An 18,700-nucleotide genomic window follows, 5' to 3' on the forward strand; every position below is an offset into this window, starting at 1 on the left:
GGGTGTGATGCATTTGTTCATCCTCATCGCCACCTTCAGGCTACTCGCTACAAACATCATGAATAGAGTAACGCCTCGTTTAGCGCAGTTAACTGGTTCCAGAACCAGCTATGAGGTAGGATAGCCTTATTTATACATGGAATAGTTTTGTATCTTCTAAATACTGTTTTTAACATTATCAGAGCCCTCTAGATATGACATAGCAACCCTATAGGCACCTTTACATTGGTACTACCCAATATAGTTGACTTAAGACAATCTGAAACAGCCTCACGTGTTCGCATTGGGAGATCACATGATCGCTGAGTGCTTCCTGTGGTGGCCAATGTCTCATCAATGTAACATTACTGACTCCTAGTGGCCATCTTGGAATACTACATATCACAGAGCTAACCCTAGCCTACATTTGATAGGCTTACAACATGCTTATACAGTAACAATACTTGCGTACTTGTACGTTATAATTGCACACACACAACCATTAACCTGTGACAAATACTGCAACCTGTTCAACGATGACGGTCGCCCAGGCCTTTGTGTTTGAACGGGTGAGTACCGTGCTCCGCCCAATGCATCTTGTTTTTTAACATGCTTAATTTAGTCCAAAAAGATATCAAATTTGCTTAAATATGCAAATTTGCTGACTAAGTGATATATAAGTGATATATATATATACATACGTATATTAAAAAACATGATAGAGTGAAGCTGCGAAAGTCAAAGCGCTAACTGTATGAAAGAGAGAAATGTGACTGCCTGTCTGAGAAAAGTGTATCAAGTTAAACATACAGCATATAATCATTGGGAACAAAAAAATGAGGTTGGCAACTTCGCAGACTTCACTTACTGCGGACTATTTTGTGAACCTATCCCCCGCGATAAACGAGGGAACACTGTACATCATTTAAAGGCTCGGTTGCAGTGTGAAGTCTGCACATTTGAAGCGGTAAAGCGTCTGTGCGGCCGCGTCATCGTGCACGGTATCTCTTGCGCGATATCTAGTCCTGACAGCCAGTCATGGAGGGATGCCTTCAGACGCCCACTTCACGTGAAGGCTCGGCCCTGCGTTGTTATAATTGAGCAGCAGGGGGAGGAGTGGGTCTATATTTGGCTGGATCTTTAGTACTGTACAGTATTACGTCTTTTATCCTTCCTCGGCTTATGATTGACTTTTTGGTTCGTGGTTCACACTAAAAATGCAGAGCTAACCCAGATGACGTCATCCTAGCCCAGCTCCCCTGCCGCAAACAGGCGCACTTACATCACCTGTGGATCATTACGTATTCGACCCACTTTGTATCTACTTCAATATCGATAAAAAGTGCCTGACTGATGATTGGATGAAGACCAACTAGAGCAGGGTTGGGCAAACCAGGCCCGCCAAGCGCCTTCATCCGGTCCACCTGGCATTTCCAAATTCCTTTTTTTTAAACCTTTGACATAGAAAGTGTAGCCGCCAACATGACTTGCAGTGCTATTGTGGCACAAAATAGTCAGATGCAATCTGTAGCCATGCGTCAACACACACGACGTGCAGAGTAACCTACCTAGCGCACCACGTGGGCATACCAACCACTATCTACGTGCAATACCCATGCCAAAAAACACCCATATACAGTACTCCCACCGCAAGGCATGCTGGGTAGCTTGTGGTACTCTTTCTCCCAACCTTTTGCCGTGTTTGTAGTGATTTTTCTTGATCGCAAAATATGCTGAGGTCGTCAGAGACGTAAACAAGGAGCTAGCATGCTCTTGATATCCAATGTTTTATTGTTCATAGCTCATATTGTTATTGCAGCTTGGCTACCCAGCATGCCTTGCGGGCTTTTGGAAATAACGGTTTCAAGTTACGTGTTATGTTTAGCGCTCAGTTGCTGATTTATGCGATGCGTGAGCTTGCTGTGTAGGTGTTGTGTTTTCGTTTTGTTGCACCGTGAGCAAGTATGTCGTTCTGTGCACGGACGGCAAATTTTCTAACCCAGTGTGGCCCGCGAGACAAAATGTTTGCCCACCCCCGCGAGGGCAAGAGCGAGCCGTCACCCTGCAGCAGGTCGCTTTGCACCCACACGCACTCCTCCGCACGTCAGGCACAGTGATAGGCCACACCGCCTGAAACCAGCGAAATGCAACAAAATGGAGAGCAGTGAAGCACGCAAGCCGAGTACCACAAATTCATACATGTTGGCAGGTCTGCCTGTCCCGCCCCACTATTTGAGAAGCACTGACTCATAGTGACGTGTACGGCCCCCTCCCCTTTGATTGGCTGCGTGGCGAATTAGTATTTTCAGCAGGCCTGATATTCTCCTCTACACGACCTTTGGCCAACATTTTAAGGTGCGACCGGAAATAACCGTGTGCTGTCAGGTCGACCACTGACGGCTGACATTTAGTGGCATTTCCTGTAGCGGGCGTACGTCTGAGAATCTCATCAAAACGATGTATTCCTTTTCGTCGACGAGCTGACCCCAAGACACGCCACAGATTTTGCTTATCTGCATGGCGGATGTTTTTGCCTGCTTCTTTTTTCTTTTGCCTGCCGGAGGTCAGGTTTGGCTTTAACGAGAATCTTGAGCCCGGACGCCAGCTGTTAATTGGACATTTGCATTTGTGGGCTCCTAATGAGGCTAATTAGCTCAGAGAGTGAACAAGGTGTGACGACGACAGGAAAGTGAAGTGAATTCAAGAGGCGGATTAGTGCTGGTTGCAGGTCAGCAGGGTCAAAGTGTGACATGTCTAACCTGCCAACGAGGAGGAATGGACCACAGATCCAACCTTCCTCTTCGGCATGCGGCTTGACCTTGTGACAATTAACCCGTTAACCAACCGCTGTGCATCGAGAGTCATTGTAAACCCACTAAAAGCAACCCAATGTAGGTGAAGATATACAAAGACAGGGTTGTCCAAAGTGTGACCTGGGGGCCATTTGCAGCCCACGGCACGTTCTAAACAAAATCAGTATATCAGATATCGCTAAGTACGGTCATTTCCGGGGTATAAGACGCCACTTTTTTCTTACACTTTGAACCCTGCGGCTTATAAAGCAGTGCGGCTAATTTATGGCCAAGTTGTAATGTCGTGACATCTCCTTTAAGAGAAGAACTACTTATCGCAAGTCAGTGAGGAAACGGTACTTCTTTCTTTGGCAGAAGCCAATCACGAGCTATCAGTGCTCTCACGGCGAGCTTGTAAACCCGCTGGAAATCGCAGGAGGCTATCAGTCAACATAGCAGTCTGACTCACGGTGTCATCTTACAAAGAACACTGAAATCATCACACAGCAACCTAACACTCAAAGGGTAGCTAAGAAAAATACAATACATTCGAAACAGTTCTTTTTACAGACCAGAGTTAGCTAGCTTTTTAGTACCTGACCGTTTGGACTGCCCACTTTTGGTCTTCCTCAGAGTGGTCACGCCCTGCCTTCACTGACAGGAAGACAACAACATCTGACAGGACACGTCACGGGAACATCGCGCGACCACTCTGAGGAAGACCGCAAGTGGGCAGTCCAAACGGTCAGGTACTAAAAAGCTAGCTAACTCTGGTCTGTAAAAAGAACTGTTTAGAATGTATTGTATTTTTCTTAGCTACATTTTGAGTGTTAAGTTGCCGTGTGATGATTTTAGTGTTCTTTGTAAGATGACACCGTGAGTCAGACTGCTACATTGAGTGATGACCTCCTGCGATTTCCAGCGGGTTGACAAGCTTATCGTGAGGCCACTGATAGCTCGTACAAAAAAACTAGCTAACCCTGGTGTGTAAATCTTTTTACACACCAGGGTTAGAATACATGAATGTTAGACCAAATTAACCTCATTGGACTAATACTACTAATATGAGTTTAAAATAAAAAACAACAGCTGCTTTAACTTCATCCCATGATGCATTTCGTCCCGGCAAAGCATTTCATTGGTTATTGCTGCCGGGGCGCTGCAATGATGTCAGCCTCCCTCCTAACCTACGGGTTCTCTTTGCTAACACTTCATTTCCTTTTTGTGCACAAACAGCACTCTCTACACGTGCACCTGTAAGAAGGGGGTAAACATATTGATTCCAAATTCCTTTTCCTCTAGCCTCTTGCATGTGACACGCGCAGGTGCACACCAATCAAATGTTCCGCCCCGCTGCCAGCTACCAAGGCCACCTAGGCGGAAAAACACGCCAAGAAAATGTTGCTTTTTTGTGTGTGTGTGTCTTGGAACTGCACTCTGCATTGATCTCCCCGTCTGGCTGATTGGCTTCTCCCACGGCTTCTGTCCCTTTTCCTCCTTCGCTGCCTGCGAGAAGGCACGGACGTTTGCTTTTGCAAGAAAAACCGAGAAAGAAAGCTGAATCCTCCCTGTTCTTTCACGCCGTAGAGCCGTGAATCAAAGATGCTTTTCAAGGAAAACACATTTTTATGAAAGAACCAACATGCTGGGCTATTCTGCAAAAGCGCCATTGCTGCTTGTCGTCCTTTTGTGCGGCCGTCCCGCACGGCTTCAAACAACACATCGGACACATCGGCCAGCTGGGTCCGCACAGTCGCTTCCTTACAATTCACCAAACTGCAGAGGCGGAGCCACCGGCGCACACCTGCAAGCAATTAGTCTCCTGGCCTTCTTAAGCTTGGCAGTCAGACTCAGTCGTTGCCAGATTGTTCCTCGGACTTCGCCCGCTCGCTGCTCATCCCTGCCCCGTGTTAGTCCTTTCTGGTCGTCGTCCTTTCTGGTCCAGTTAATGCGAGTGTTCTTCCCCTGCCTGGCCACCTCCAGCAGTTACGAACCCTTTGTGCTACGGTATGGTTGGCGTCCTGCTTGGTTTTTCAGCAGCGCTCTTCGTCTGGTCTTTCTGTTGGCTCTTGTATAGTGTTGTCTTTCTCCCTGCTGGACATTTTGAGTTCTCCTTGGCTGTGGCTTAGCTGAGTTCTTCCATTGGACTGTGTACCTTCTTTGTATTATTTTACTCCTGTGGAGGCCATCTTTTGTTCCAGAACGACGGTGTCCTCTCTGCATTTGGGATCCAAACACTGGCTTAGGCCAACTCGTGACAAAAGCTGCATGTTTAAGTGTTAAGATGGCCCTTTTTGCCATTTTTCTCGCAACAAATGACCTTCTCCAGTACAGCACTGTTCAACTGATGCTCACGAGGGTGTAGTACCACAGTGTGTTCCCAACACTGTTCCTATGCAGACAGAGGAGGTAGTAAGTACCCCAGAACGTGGCCCACCTGTATGAATGAGTTGCACCAACTGCCAAGGCTTGATCAACCTCCGTTTCTGAAGAACAGCTTTAAATTGTTGACCCATTTTGTGGTCCCTGAAACAGTATCATTCTGAAATACACGTTATTTGTCTGTTTTGGGTAACCTTACCTTTGTTTTTTCCAACCTCTGACACTTCACCACTTACCTTTGTAGCATTTCAAGCTATTCACTGGACGTCAACCACTTGAAGTTCAATCAGTAACTGGAAAAAGCGGGGCATTCTGAAACTTTTGACCGGTGGTGTGTACCACTTCCAAAACGGACATCATCGGTAAACCTGCTTTTGTATGTGAAAGTCATGTTCAGGTTCCACCAGTGAAACATGTCGTTATTATTAGTCCAAGCTGGAGAGACATGCGCACATGCGCACGTCCTCAGCAAACCACTTGGCTGCTGCTTTTATGGTTGCCATGGCGCCCAACAAGCATCTCTAGTGGGGCAGAATCAGTATTCAGACTGTGCTTGCTTGGCTGAACCTGTGTGTGTGTGTGTGTGTGTGTGTGTGTGTGTGTGTGTGTGCACCAAATGTCACTTATCACCTGAGAGATAAATGATTGCTTTCTCACCTCTCGTCTCATTCTCTTTGCTTCATCAGACTTCCTGTTGCTCTGAAGGGGAGGAGAGAGAGGCAATGAATGGAAGGGTGGGGGTGGGGTGGGGGTGGGGGGTGGGGGGGACAATGGAACGAGGCAATAGACAGGAAATGGGGGAGCAGAGGCCATCACAAGAGGCGGGAGCGTTGACAGCTTGCACCTCTGACGGTTTGACAGCGGAGGCCTGATGAGGTTTTCTGATGTGTGATTGGTCCATTTGAGGGGAGTACAAGTAAACATTTCTGTGTCTAATATTGTCGAGTGTGAACGTTTCCAGCGAGGGGAGCGTAATTAGAGAAGAATGTCAGAGTTGATGTTAACCTTTCAGTGTGATTGACAGCAGGCTGCTTGCCACGGGGCTCCCGATGCTTTAAATAATCCCGTCACTGCGCCGGAACCTCATTTTAGGGAAGCATGAGCGTGAGGATGGGGCGCTCCCCCGGGGGAACAAACGTCCTCCTGCCACGCCGGTCCGAGTGACCAACGCAGCGGGATATCTGCGTGGTTCCAACAGGACTTCACCAGCGTGATGGTGGAAGGCATGCGTGTGCGTGTGTGTGTGTGTGTGTGTGTGTACGTGCACAGACAAACACGCGGTACCGCGTCTGTTGTCTTTGATGATAATGAAGCAGACATGAGGCCGCTTCTCAAGTGAGCTCTCAACGCCACCTGAAACACATTGCTGCGTGTGCATGTGTGTGCGTGTGTGTGTGTGCGTGTGTGTGTGTGCGTGTGCGTGTGTGGCAGATGAGTTCTGGATTTAATGAACTCAACCACAAAGACGGGAATATTTTATAACGTGAGTGGCAACAAAAAGTCATTTTGCTTAGCAGTTGCGCTCTAAAAATAAGAGATGGGTCATGTTTGTGTTTGCTGTGTACAAATAAGATGACATCATTGACAGCGGAGCTCATTCAATTCAGCTCATTCACTTAAAGGGATAGTTTGCATTGTGATGTGGCGTGACATCCCCGTCATCAACGGTGACTTACCCTTAGTGCTCACAGGACCAGACTATGAATGCTGGAGCCAGCTGACTTTGGGTGAGAGGCGGGGCACACCCCGGGGCAGTCAAGCGGCACAGGGCGGGGCACATAAGACAAACAACCACAATTTAGAGTCGCCAACACGCGTGTTTTTGGAACGTGGGAGGAAACGGGAATACGTGACGAACACTCACGCACGGGGAAAACATGCAAACGCCATACAGATGCGAGATTCGGAACCCGGGTCTTCCCGACCTCCTGACTGTGTGGCCAACATGCTAACCACTCAGGCCCAAGTCACTGTTGATGTGCTACGCCGCTGGTGGGGATGTCATACTACTTCATATCACTAAAACCCAAACTATCCCTTCCACGCTACCGACAGGTGGCTCTGAAAGGGGCGAAGCGTGACTGAGAAAGTCATGTTCAGGCGTACTGCAGGGAATAAATTCATCAACAATCCATGCTTCCTTTCTACAAATCTTTAATATCGTTCTGTTGTGTGTATACAATAGGTGAGACACAAACTGCACAGTGCAGACATAATTTCTTTGCATAATGTGGATGTAAGAGGAACTGAACATTTACTGAAAGACAGCAGACAGCACGAGCCACCCTTTGCTACCCAACTTACTACAACGACACAGCTTGCTTTACGGAGTGTTTCATCTGGACGTACTGTAAATGCTGTCAAGCATCTTACTGGTGTAAATCAGTAGCAGAAATGAGCTAAATGCGGCTTTGCTTCTTTTACACATTTCTGACATGACCACATGCATTAGCCCCCTTGCACCCCACCCGCGTCATTGGCCCATAACACGTGCAACAAGCGGAAACGGTCCGAGCAGAGAGAGGAGTTGCAGGACTGGCTCCCTGCACTTACAGCCGACGCAATAAGTGGAGCAAAGGGTCACTGATAGTCATGTAGTGTGTGAGTGTTTGTGCGTCATAAGGCCTTCTTCTGTGAGAGGAACACAGTGAACCTGAATGAGACGAGCTGCAAGTCCTTGTGTGTCTACTGTGCACCCGCACCGGTGCTGCACGCCAACTCCACGATGCACGCGTCTGGCAGCGGCGCACCAGTGGAAATTAAAAGTCACCCAGGTTTGTCGTGATTGCTCCCTTCTAATTAAAGCCGGCGCTCTTTCTGCGTGCGAAGCTCATAATTGTAGCTTTGGTGCCGGGCTAACCACCGGCGGGGAGGAACCTCTCAGGAGATACTCGCAGTAATTGCGTCCCGCGTCAGACGTGTCATTATCAACCTGGAAAACGGCGTTGCATCTGCATCTTTGGTCCGTGGTCGTTTTTCACTGGACCGTCATTATTCTTGAACACATGCCACAGATGTTCCACAGCTGCGTTCATCCTGCTGCTAACTAACCTGACGAGGTGGGCTTCTCTGAATAGAAGGACATGCCTTCCCCCAGGGCCGCCCCCTGCCAAGCTGGAGACTGTGTCACGAGCAGCAGCGCCACAAGGAATTCTCTGGGCAGCGACAGTCACCACATTTTTAGGACCCAACTGACCCATTGAAAGCTATTTTTAGACTGTTTGAACAAATTTTTATGAATCGATACAAATTTGTTCAATCAATTATTTTTAATGCAAATACCAAATGAACAGAGTAAAAAAACAAACAAACTGCGTCCTCTCCCTTGAAAGGCAGCAGCTGTACCATTACACCACCAACGGACAGATGAGCGGGTGAATGCGCGTCTCTTCCCCCCCCCCCCTCTACTGCCTCGGACTGGCTCACATTTGCACGCAATGCGTCCCGTGGCACAAAATAAGGCCCCCACCCCGTGGATCCTGGGGTCCTACGCCCAGCACGGTTTCAGAGTGTTGGGAAATTCAATAAAGGACGAGAAAATTCTTAGTAAGAACTAGCAGACAACCACGACCTGGTATTAACTATTTTTGATAGCGTTCTTATGCATGTGCACCATAAACGTTTACAGCAACTCGAATGAAACTGAAATTAAATGTATGAAAAAAAACGTTTTGCCGATGGTGAGATTTCAAGTACTTTGAATGCGATCCAAATAAAAGCCTGACCTTCGTCTTGTGCACAAACACATCTCTGCGACGGTGGACGGTGGACAAGGATGGATCCAAAGGGACACAATGACGACGTACCTGATTGTCAGGGCTAGTTCTCTTATCACTTCCTAGCAACAATGATACAACAAGTGTCACAACACAAGCTAACAATCCATATTTCGTTGACGCGAGACAAGCACAACACCGGCCTCCCTCATCAGCGCATGGCACGTGAGCCTCGGGTGGGCTGAGATTCAAGAGTGTCTCAACATGCGGTGTACAGTGGAGCCTCGAAGGTCAAACGCAACTTCCAGTCATTGCGAAGGTGAGTCCTTTCAAGTCACAATGTGACTTTTGAAAGAAACAAACTGGTCTGATGATGCCGGAGTCCTTCGTTTCTGGTGTATGTTGGTGTACTTTCCCAAAAGCGTTGCAACAAAGCCCCAAAAGAAAGCAAAATGCAGAAGTAGTGAGTGACTTCAGACGCCTGTGAATAGAAGGACCTCAGGGTGTTGGTCTTCAGAGGTTCCACTGTAAAAACCCTCAGCCAGCGATTAGAGAATCTACAACACGACGTCCTGATGAGACAACAGCAGAAATACACTTGACAGGTTTTGTCCTAAGAACACGAGGCTCGCTGTGATTTTTGTCGTTGGAGTCGCAGAGCGGATGCATTATTCAAGGTCACGGGACTGCAGGGGAAGGAACAACGTACAGTGGATCCCTGCACATTTGCCATTCAGCTTTCACGGCCTCGCAAGTTTGCAAATATTTGGTAATTCCACCATGAGTCATGAATAACCGGATAAATGCATGCTAACACAGCGTACAGCACACATGTGCCGCTCTCAGAAAGACCACAGTTTGTACATGTTCATGCCTCTACGCTTTGCTGATATTGTTGTTTTGGCATGCGTTGAGAATTCGCAATTTATTCAGCAGTCCTTGAACGCACCGTAATTGCTGCGCTGTGTGACGCAAAATTTAGTTTGGCTATGTAAGCACCGGCTTTGACAGTCGCTCCGGCCTCAAAATGAGCAGCGAGCTGAGCACAAGCTAACACGTACTGTAACTGTACGTGTCTCAGGGTTTGGGGGGTGCTATGCATTAGGGCGGTTGGATTGGCCGCTGTGCTCATAACATTTGATTGCCTGTTGGTTGGTCTGTTAGCGTCTCTTGCACGACGCTGTGGCCAGCAACTCATACGATGGTTTGTACAGGTAAATTATTATAGGTTGTCAATACAATTTCAAATGGGGAGGGGGGAATCAGTCGGAAAAGGGTTGATTGCACTGTCCCGGTTGGGAATGAGGTCCTGCCCCAGGTGGAGGAGTTCAAGTATCTCGGGGTCTTGTTCACGAACAAGGGAAGGTTCGAGCATGAGGTCGACAGGCGGTCTGCGGTAATGCGGTCGCTGTACCGGACCATCGTGGTGAAGAGGGAGCTGAGCCGGAAGGCAAAGCTCTCAATTTACCCCCTCATCTATGTTCCCACCCTCAGCCAGCCACCCTACAAGATAGGGTGAGGAGCTCAGTCATCAGGGAGGGGCTCAGCATGGAGCTGCTGCTCCTTCACATGGAGAGGAGCCAGTAGAGGTGGCTGGGGTATCTAGTCCAGATCCCTCCCGGACGCTTCCCTGGTGAGGTGCTCCGGGCCTGCCCAGTCGGGAGAAGGCTCACAGCTGGCCTGGGAACGCCTTGGTGTCCTCCCGGTGGAACAGGAAGAGGTGGCTGGGGACCAGGAAGTCTGGACTTCCCTACTGAGACTGCTGCCCCCGTGACCCCGACCCTGATAAGCGGAGGAAAATGGATGGATGGATGGATCATTGAGAACCACTGTTGCAAATCGTTACTGGAATAACACAGAAGTAGTGTGGATTGTGGATGAGGACACAGTTTGGAGAAAGGCCTTCTCGAGCCCCCGTGCTAGCCTCTAGAGCAGGGGTAGGGAACCTTTGGCTGAGGAGCCAGGTGTGGTTCATCTGATGACTGGTCTGACGACATGGCTCTCTTTGTTTCTTAACACCATAAAATGTATTTTCATCTTTTTTCGCTGACATTTTAAAGTAAAACATGACCGTAATCCCAGTGTTAAAAATAACGTTGAAAGTATAAAACTTTCCTTTGCATTTGAATCCACCCATCCAGAGCCAATGCCAACTGTCCTTCCAATATTTTGCGGGTCAGACCACACTTGATTATTCCTGGATAATGCGCTAGCCTACCTGGGTCACTAAGAGGTCAAGAAGTATCAAATTGTCAGCTAGCTAATTCTGCAGAGCCACACCTTTTGACGAAGAAGATGGCGAAAAGAAAGAAAGACACGGAGTCCGGTTCAAAACCATGCAGCACCGCAAGTCGCAAGTAAGAAGCAGTTTACAGCTTCAGTAAAACTACTACAAAGAATCAAATCAAAGATGTCTGCACATTTAGTTGTATTCAATGTTAAAAAAACATGATCTGCCTGTCACAGAAACACATTTTAAAATGTGCAGCTTCCAACGCTCTCTCAGCCAAAAAGGTTCCGCCCCCTGACGCCCGGCTAAAGGCTAGACTGGGACTCACATTCCGTCTGTTCCATCCACTATCAGTGGTGAGCACCGATACATTTCTTTAACTGCGTTTCATCAGTGTGAGGCTTAAACCCGGATCCTGTCGCAAGTGAACAACGGCGATTGAAGACGGGAGGGAGACGTCACTTTTATTGCTTAGCAGGAAGGTTTGAAAGGGGAGGAGGGTGTCCGTGTATCAAAAACAGACATTTTTATGAGCGTATCAATAACTCGCGTATTTTTTGCCATTCGTTGGTGGTCCCGGAACGGAGCCCCTTGCAGAAAGCGGGGATCGACTGTACTGTGTTCCTGCCACTGAGGAGTGAAGCCTGGAGCCGCCATCCTGACGTGCAAGCGGCTTCGTTTTTTTTCCCCCCCAACTGTTGCTGAGGGGATACAGCTCGTCTGATTAGTCACACAGCCTTGTTTCTGTCCTCTTGGTCAGTCATTTTGTTCCAGTCCGCAGGGAGGGACAGCTTCTGAAATCACATCTGCTGAGCCTCCAACGTCATCCTGAGTCATGGATGGCATGTCTCTTTCGCTGGCGCTAACAGGACAGGAGTGGGATCACAGTAGTCGTATCTCCTCGGTGAGAATATACAAGTGCAACTACCAGTGTAGGTCACCGCCATCTGAACCAGAAGCCCGGGTCTTGAACTTGATTTCAAGCCCTGAACAGATCGGAGCCGAGGTGGCGGTCACAGTGAGGAATCTATTTGGTCTGCTTTCACTGAGGAGGGTGGTCCTTTTCGTTTCCGTGCACTTCCCCCACGCTCGACTGTGTCGTGCATTATTTTGATTGAGGCTAAAATATCTGTGCTATTGGCGGTTGTCACCAAACCTTCGCCAGCTATCAAAATGTTCCAAATGGTTTTCACTACAACACCGTGGTGTCACACGTCATAACACCTGTACACAGCACATCCAATCAGATGACTTGGACATGATTTACCCTGTTCATTCGTACGCCCACTCCGACCGTTAAATTCAAGTTCTTGGGAAGGCAGCAGGTCATGATACACTGTAGGAAATAGGAGCTCATTTCTGTCCCTAACAAGGTACACACGCGATCGCACCCTGAGGACCACGCCTGGAACCTTGTGTACCTTTTCCAGGGTCCAAGCACTGACAAGCCATCTTCCTTCCCGCTACATTCTATGTGTCCTCTGCTACTCCACGTAAACAACGCTGCTACCTTTCTGCCTGAAGCCCCGCCTTCATTTGCTTGGCGCTACACACACACGTCGTCGGCTCGAGCCATGTGAATCCTTCCTGCAGATCTTGAGTGGAGCTCCACGGGGAGGAGGTCATCGTATTCTTTAAGGGAGCTGACAGGGAGGTAGCAACAGAGGTCTGTTCCGTGTCTGTGCAACCAAGCAGCTCGGTCTTCAACCAGCGTTTTGATAAGCTACCAACAAAAGGAATAAACCCGAATGATAGACAGTGCCTGTCGCATAAGAACCAAACGTGTCAGATCGCAACTTGTAACAGAACAATGAGTGCCAGAGCCGAACTCGTGGCTGCGTCCTCATGACGCCGTCATGTGTGTCTTAACCATTCAAATCAAAGCTGTGGTGCTTGTGTGTGTGTGTGTGTGTGTGTGTGTGTGTGTGTGTGTGTGTGTCTGAGGCCAGCAGCCAGTAAGCACATTTGGCAACAGAACACTTGACGATCAGAAGAGGGAAAAACAGGCCCCTTAGTAACAGATTGTCACAGGAAAACACCGGCGGATACGACACTTTTGTACATTTTTGTTTGTTTGTTGTCGTCTTAAGAAGTCTGTCTTCTCCAAGGGAAGGTCCAACTGCTGCCCACTTCCATTTGGCTGTCGTCATCTTCTTCCTCTCTGGCCCCCTGCCGCCTGCAACACCGGTTCTGTCCAATAAGATGAGAAGCGAGGTGCCTGGTGAGGCTCCCTGCTGCTGATGAGTCCAAACTTGGCTTGGAGTTTGTTTTGTCGCATTTGTTGCAGAGTCGCTGGCTTTTCCTGGACTTTGCTTGGCTGGGTGAAGTGGGAAAGAGGCTGGGGTGGCGGCTCGGGCGGGGCTATGTCTCCTCCTTGTCGGGTTTGCTGACAGGCTTGCCGCCATTCATGACCACCGGCTCGCTGGTTGTGCTTTTGGAAGGCGGGCCCCCGGCGAGCTTAGGCACCGCCTCCCCTACATCGTGCAGTGAAGGCTCTCGGTACATCGCAACTAGAGGGGTGGATGGGAGAGTCATTTAAGGAATGGCGCCGGGGGAGGTGGGACGGGGGTGAAGCCACGAGGAATGAAGAGTTCAGAGAAGAAGATGAGGGAATGTAAAGAGAAGGTAGAACATATGGATGACATATGGATGATGTAAATAAGGGGAAGGATGAAGGAAAGAGAAAAGGGAAAATTCATGAAAGACTCTTTCAGGTATTAAAAATACAACCAATGAGGCGAGACTTACCTTCTATCGGTTTAGGCAGGAAATGTGCAGCTGGTTTGGTCTTCTTGACTCTGTTTCCCTTCATGGCCTGGCCTTCCTTGTTGAGGCCCAGAAACCAGGCTCGGCCCGACTCCTTCTGCCTGTAGAGCATGGAGCTGTAGATGACGTAGTAATTCTCGAACACAGACTCCTTAAATTTGCACTCCGGGGTGAACAGTTCCTGATGAGACAGGCAGAAAAAGCCTTTTCCGTTATCTCGTGGTGTCTCACATGGAACAAATGATGTGAAAGAACAAACATCACACAGTTCCTCAGAGGAACGGAAAAGAAAAGAGCTCATCTGTTGATTGCTTGAGCTTTTTAATGCGCGAGTCAATAAAATGTCCAACGTGACGTGTTCACATTGATTATTTTGTCCGGAACACAAGAAAGCAATGAAGCAGCCACCGATCCCAACCAATTATTTCATATGAGGAGGAACAATGTTCAAGCAATCTTTGAGGGCAAGCTTTGCTTTCATCCGGTGAAATCGTGTCCTCGTCCACTTCAGTCACCAGCAGCTAAAATCCATGATGGTAGGCAAACCGATACTAGGCCAGTTTGAATGATCTCGGGCTGATATCCCAACATGTCTGGGGGATGCAGCTGGAACTGGAATGGCAGTGGAGCGCTGATCTCTGCCAACGCTAATCAACGGTCCTACTTTGGACAAGCACCCAATGGCTGGCAGAGCCGTCCCTACCCGAAGTGGCGCCCCCGCTCCATTGGTCATTTACATAGCTTGCCAAAGAACCCGCATGGCATTGTACGTCTTTCATTTGTAAGTAACGTGTCACCAATTCACACGGTTGGCAAATTACAAAGAAATAATAAAAAAATAATATAAATACCCTTACCACCAAATAAAAGTCCTGTAAATAAATAAATAAATAATAATAAAAATAATAAATACAATGACATTTAACATGATTATATATTTATTATTTAAAATTAAACAAAAATCCTGTAAATAAATAAATAATAATAATAAAAAAAATAAATACAATGACATTTAACGTTATTATATATTTATTATTTAAAATTAAATAACACATTATATAACATATTATTATTATGACAAGCAATTTAAATAACACAGTTTGCACACAATAACCCTACGTACAGTAGAAGCTACATTTACAAAACTACAAAAACGAGTCACAAAACCACGCAGGTGCGTGTTGAAATGTTTATTGTTCCAAAAATTGACAACACAATATTATTGTCCATTTTTTGATACCAAATAAACCTCTGTTATGATAGTGTATCAATAATATTAATAAACAATAATCCTTGAATCACCACCGTATCGCTTGAGTGCCCGAGTGATCCTCTGTGCTAGGTCGTCCGGGGGCTACACGACCGGTCAAAACTTTTAGAACACCCCAGTTTTTCCAGTTATTGATTGAAATTCAAGTGGTTCAAGTCCAATGAATAGCTTGAAATGCTACAAAGGTAAGTAGTGAAGTGCCAGAGGTTTAAAAACAAAAAGGTAAGGTTAGCCAAAACTGAGAAATAACGTGTATTTCAGAATGATACTGTTTCAGGGACCACAAAATGGGTCAACAATGTAAAGCTGTTCTGCAGAAACGGAGGTGGATCAAGCCTTGGCAGTTTGTGCAACTCCTTCCTACAGGTGGTCCACGTTCTGGGGTACTTACTACATCCTCTGTCTGCATAAAAGCACACTGTGGTACTAGCATCAGTTGAACTGCATTGCACTGCAGAAAGTCATGTGTTGCTACAAAAGTGGCAAGAAAAAGAGGAATTAAGAATGGAAGAGCAACAGACCATCTTAACACTTAAACATGCAGCTTTTTCCTCCAGGGAAATTGGAGAGTTGTAAACCTTTTGACCGGTAGTGTACAGTATATGCCCCTGGGAGGGTCTCCCAAGGCAAACAGGTCCCAGGTGAGGGGCCAGACCAGGAGTGATTCAGAAGACTCTATGAACAAACACAAGAGGAGGGATGCGAGATACCGGGGCCTCACCCTGGAGCCAGGCCCAGGGGAGGGGCTCACAGTCGGGCCTTCACCTGTGGGGCCCGAAGAAGCCCCCGCCTCCGTAGACCCACCGTGTGCGGGGGCAAACATAAGGGTCCGGTGCTATGTGTTTTGGGTGGTGGTTGAGTGCTGGCGCCTGGGCGACCTGGTCTTCGGCGGCCAAATCAATTCAATTCTTGGGACATAATTTATTTTAATAATGCAATATTTCCTTTAATATGTCATCTTTCACTCTGTAAAGTCGCGTAATCGACGTTTCCCACATGTATATTCTCACAGGCAATTGGCACCGCCTGTGCGACAATCCTCAACGTTGGCAAAGGTGAAAGCCAGGCTGAAAAGGCTTCTATTCTAGTGTGCACATGACAACCGAACGTACTTTATCTGCACTCTTCGTTTGTCCTATGGAATGATTCATGGAATGGAATGTATGTAACGATGCTTTTATAAGTGATTTGACTTCCTGTAAAGCACTTTCAATTACCTTGTGTGAATTGTGCTCTTGCCTTTGTATTGACATGATGCTGTATTTCATCTTTTCCTTGCACCCCCTTAGCATGTGCATATACTGTATTGCCTGATGGGCCAGCCCGCTCTAATGGCTGGATCTCGTCATTAAAGTGCCTTCATTGTTCACTACAGGTGAGGGATACGTATCTAACAGTACTTCAAAATCTCCAATGTTTTTTTGTTTTTTTTAATGAATTGGTTTGAACCTTGAATCAATTCTGCACCACCGTCTGATGGATTGTTCCGTGGCCCCGACCCCACCGCCCTGCAAAGCAGTGTGCAGCCCGATCAACTCGTAATTTCCAAACAACAAAGTGAAGCAAAGTGAACAACTGCGCAGAGGCCATCGTGTTCTAATCAGCTATTCACCAACACTCCGCGCAGATGAACGAGCATGCGGGGATGAAGTGCCCCTCACATGTATGAAGAGGCCCAAAGAAACCCCCCTGTTGGGCAGGCTGGGCCCCGTCTGTCTGGGCCTTCTCTTATTGGCTGTTGTGGGCCTCTTGCCAGAGCCACAGACACATTGTCATTCAGTGCAGGTCTGCTGGTCCGAGTCTCATAGCAACATGAGGAAGAGAGGCGACAATGTAGCCGTGGCAACCAACCAGCGCTGAGAGGGAGGGCTCGCTGTTTGTGTGTGTGTGTGTGGAGAAGGTGGTGGGCTGTGTGAGATATAAAGAAATAGACTGACAACCGCTCAGTAATGTAACGTCTTAGAAGATCTAACACCGTGTTCTCCAGCTACCTCGGGAAGTCGTCAATGTAGCGCCAGCAAGCAGCTGCGAGGGATCACATGAATACACACACACACACGCACGCACGCACACGCACACACACTTGTGGCTCTGAGAGTGAATGGAGGGAGGTACGGGAGCATTTGCTCGGCTATGAAATGTGACTAAATAATTGGTTGGCGACAAATGGAGGCAGGTGATGATGATTGAATGCTCTATTTATGACACCGACACAGCGCCACCAATCACGTGTGGGTGGCTGCAATGATTCCAACCCGTCAGAGGAGCTTTGGGGGATGAAATAAGCTCTAATACATATTTAGTCCCGACCTCGGGCCAAGATTCATAATTCATTTGTTGAAGAAGATGATCTTTTGTGATGTGCGCAGCGCCAGGTGCACGTCGGCATCGGTCAGGGAGGTCATGCATCATTCAAAGCTGCTTTTAAAATAAAAGCAGTTTGACGCTCCAGCCTCCCAAAAGCAGATGAGTCATTTTAGCGCCGCTCGCCCGTGCGCTCCTGCCGTCGTTTCAAAACAGCAGAGGGGCAAAAGAATGAATGAATGAATGAAAGCAAGAAAGAGCGGGGCAGAGCAAAACTGGGACATGAAGGAGGAAAGGAGGGAGGATAAATCACAAAGGCAGGAGGACGACAACAGGCTCTTGATTGGAAAATCAGCAGGAGATTCTCTGTCTCGCTCTCCTCTCGTATCTTGAATTCTCTATCTTTCATTATTCTCGTTGCCTTTGTGCCTCATGGTGCACGCAGGCCTGCTCTCTTATCTTTTCACTTGCATGTGTTCTGTGCATGCACGGCTCAATCCCATCTGCTCCCCGCATGATCAAATAGAAGAAGGGTCACCAATATGTTGACCATCGCCTTGTTGCACCCGCTTGATGCCGACGGCATCCTTACCCGCTACGGACGTAGCCGCCACTAAAGCAGAGCACGCTAGGAAGGCACAGAGTAGACTGCAGACCTCTGCCAAGGCCCAACCATCCCAATTGGCACTGAAAAATGATGGATGTAAAAAATAAAAAATAAATCCCATAATGAATGTGTTCTTCCTCCGCTAACGTCCAACCCTTCCACAACGTTTTGTGTAAATCGGTATAAAGTGGAACCAGTTTCTGTCGACCGAACACTGCAAAAACAGCCCAAGTGATCTTAAAATGACACAACTTTTCTTATTTCACGCAAAAATTCCTGCCGATGGGGTAAGCAAAAATGAGCTTGGCTGGAATTCTTCTTGTGACTTGAACAATCTAATGAGTCCTAAAATAAGAAAAGCAAGTTGTTCTTAATCACATAGCAAGATTTAAGTGCAATGTTCTTATTCCAAAGTAATACCTAAGCTCTTATACGATTCATAAGTTGAGATCAAATGTACTTTTATGAGGCTACGTTTGAGCAAAATGCAAAAACTACATTTCAAGAAAGTAAAAAAGTCCAATTTTAAGCAATTGTTTCTTATTTTTTTCCGAAAAAGAAAAAAAACTTGTCTAGCAATTTTCACTTGAGAAGGTATAGCTAGCCAATTCTTACGAAGATATTTTTTCTTGCCAGAAATTTGTTCTTTTTTTC

At 47.4% G+C, this 18,700-nt stretch overlaps 1 protein-coding gene across 4 annotated transcripts in view; it reads right to left on the reverse strand.

Annotated features, from left to right (window-relative positions):
• Window positions 1-3,757: 3,757 nt before the first annotated feature.
• LOC129188023 (fibroblast growth factor 14-like) overlaps window positions 3,758-18,700 on the reverse strand; it is a 67,127-nt gene continuing 52,184 nt past the window's right edge. For all 4 annotated transcript variants that reach the window (XM_054788008.1, XM_054787982.1, XM_054788001.1 and 1 more), the window contains 2 exons: window positions 13,848-14,046; window positions 3,758-13,609 (listed from right to left, as the gene is read on the reverse strand). In XM_054788008.1, the coding sequence (XP_054643983.1) occupies window positions 13,461-13,609; window positions 13,848-14,046 (348 nt within the window). In that variant the 3' untranslated portion in view covers window positions 3,758-13,460. The remainder of the gene's footprint in view (window positions 13,610-13,847; window positions 14,047-18,700) is intronic.

The sequence above is a fragment of the Dunckerocampus dactyliophorus genome, chromosome 1 (assembly GCF_027744805.1).
Source record: "Dunckerocampus dactyliophorus isolate RoL2022-P2 chromosome 1, RoL_Ddac_1.1, whole genome shotgun sequence".
In the NCBI taxonomy this organism is placed as follows: domain Eukaryota; kingdom Metazoa; phylum Chordata; class Actinopteri; order Syngnathiformes; family Syngnathidae; genus Dunckerocampus; species Dunckerocampus dactyliophorus.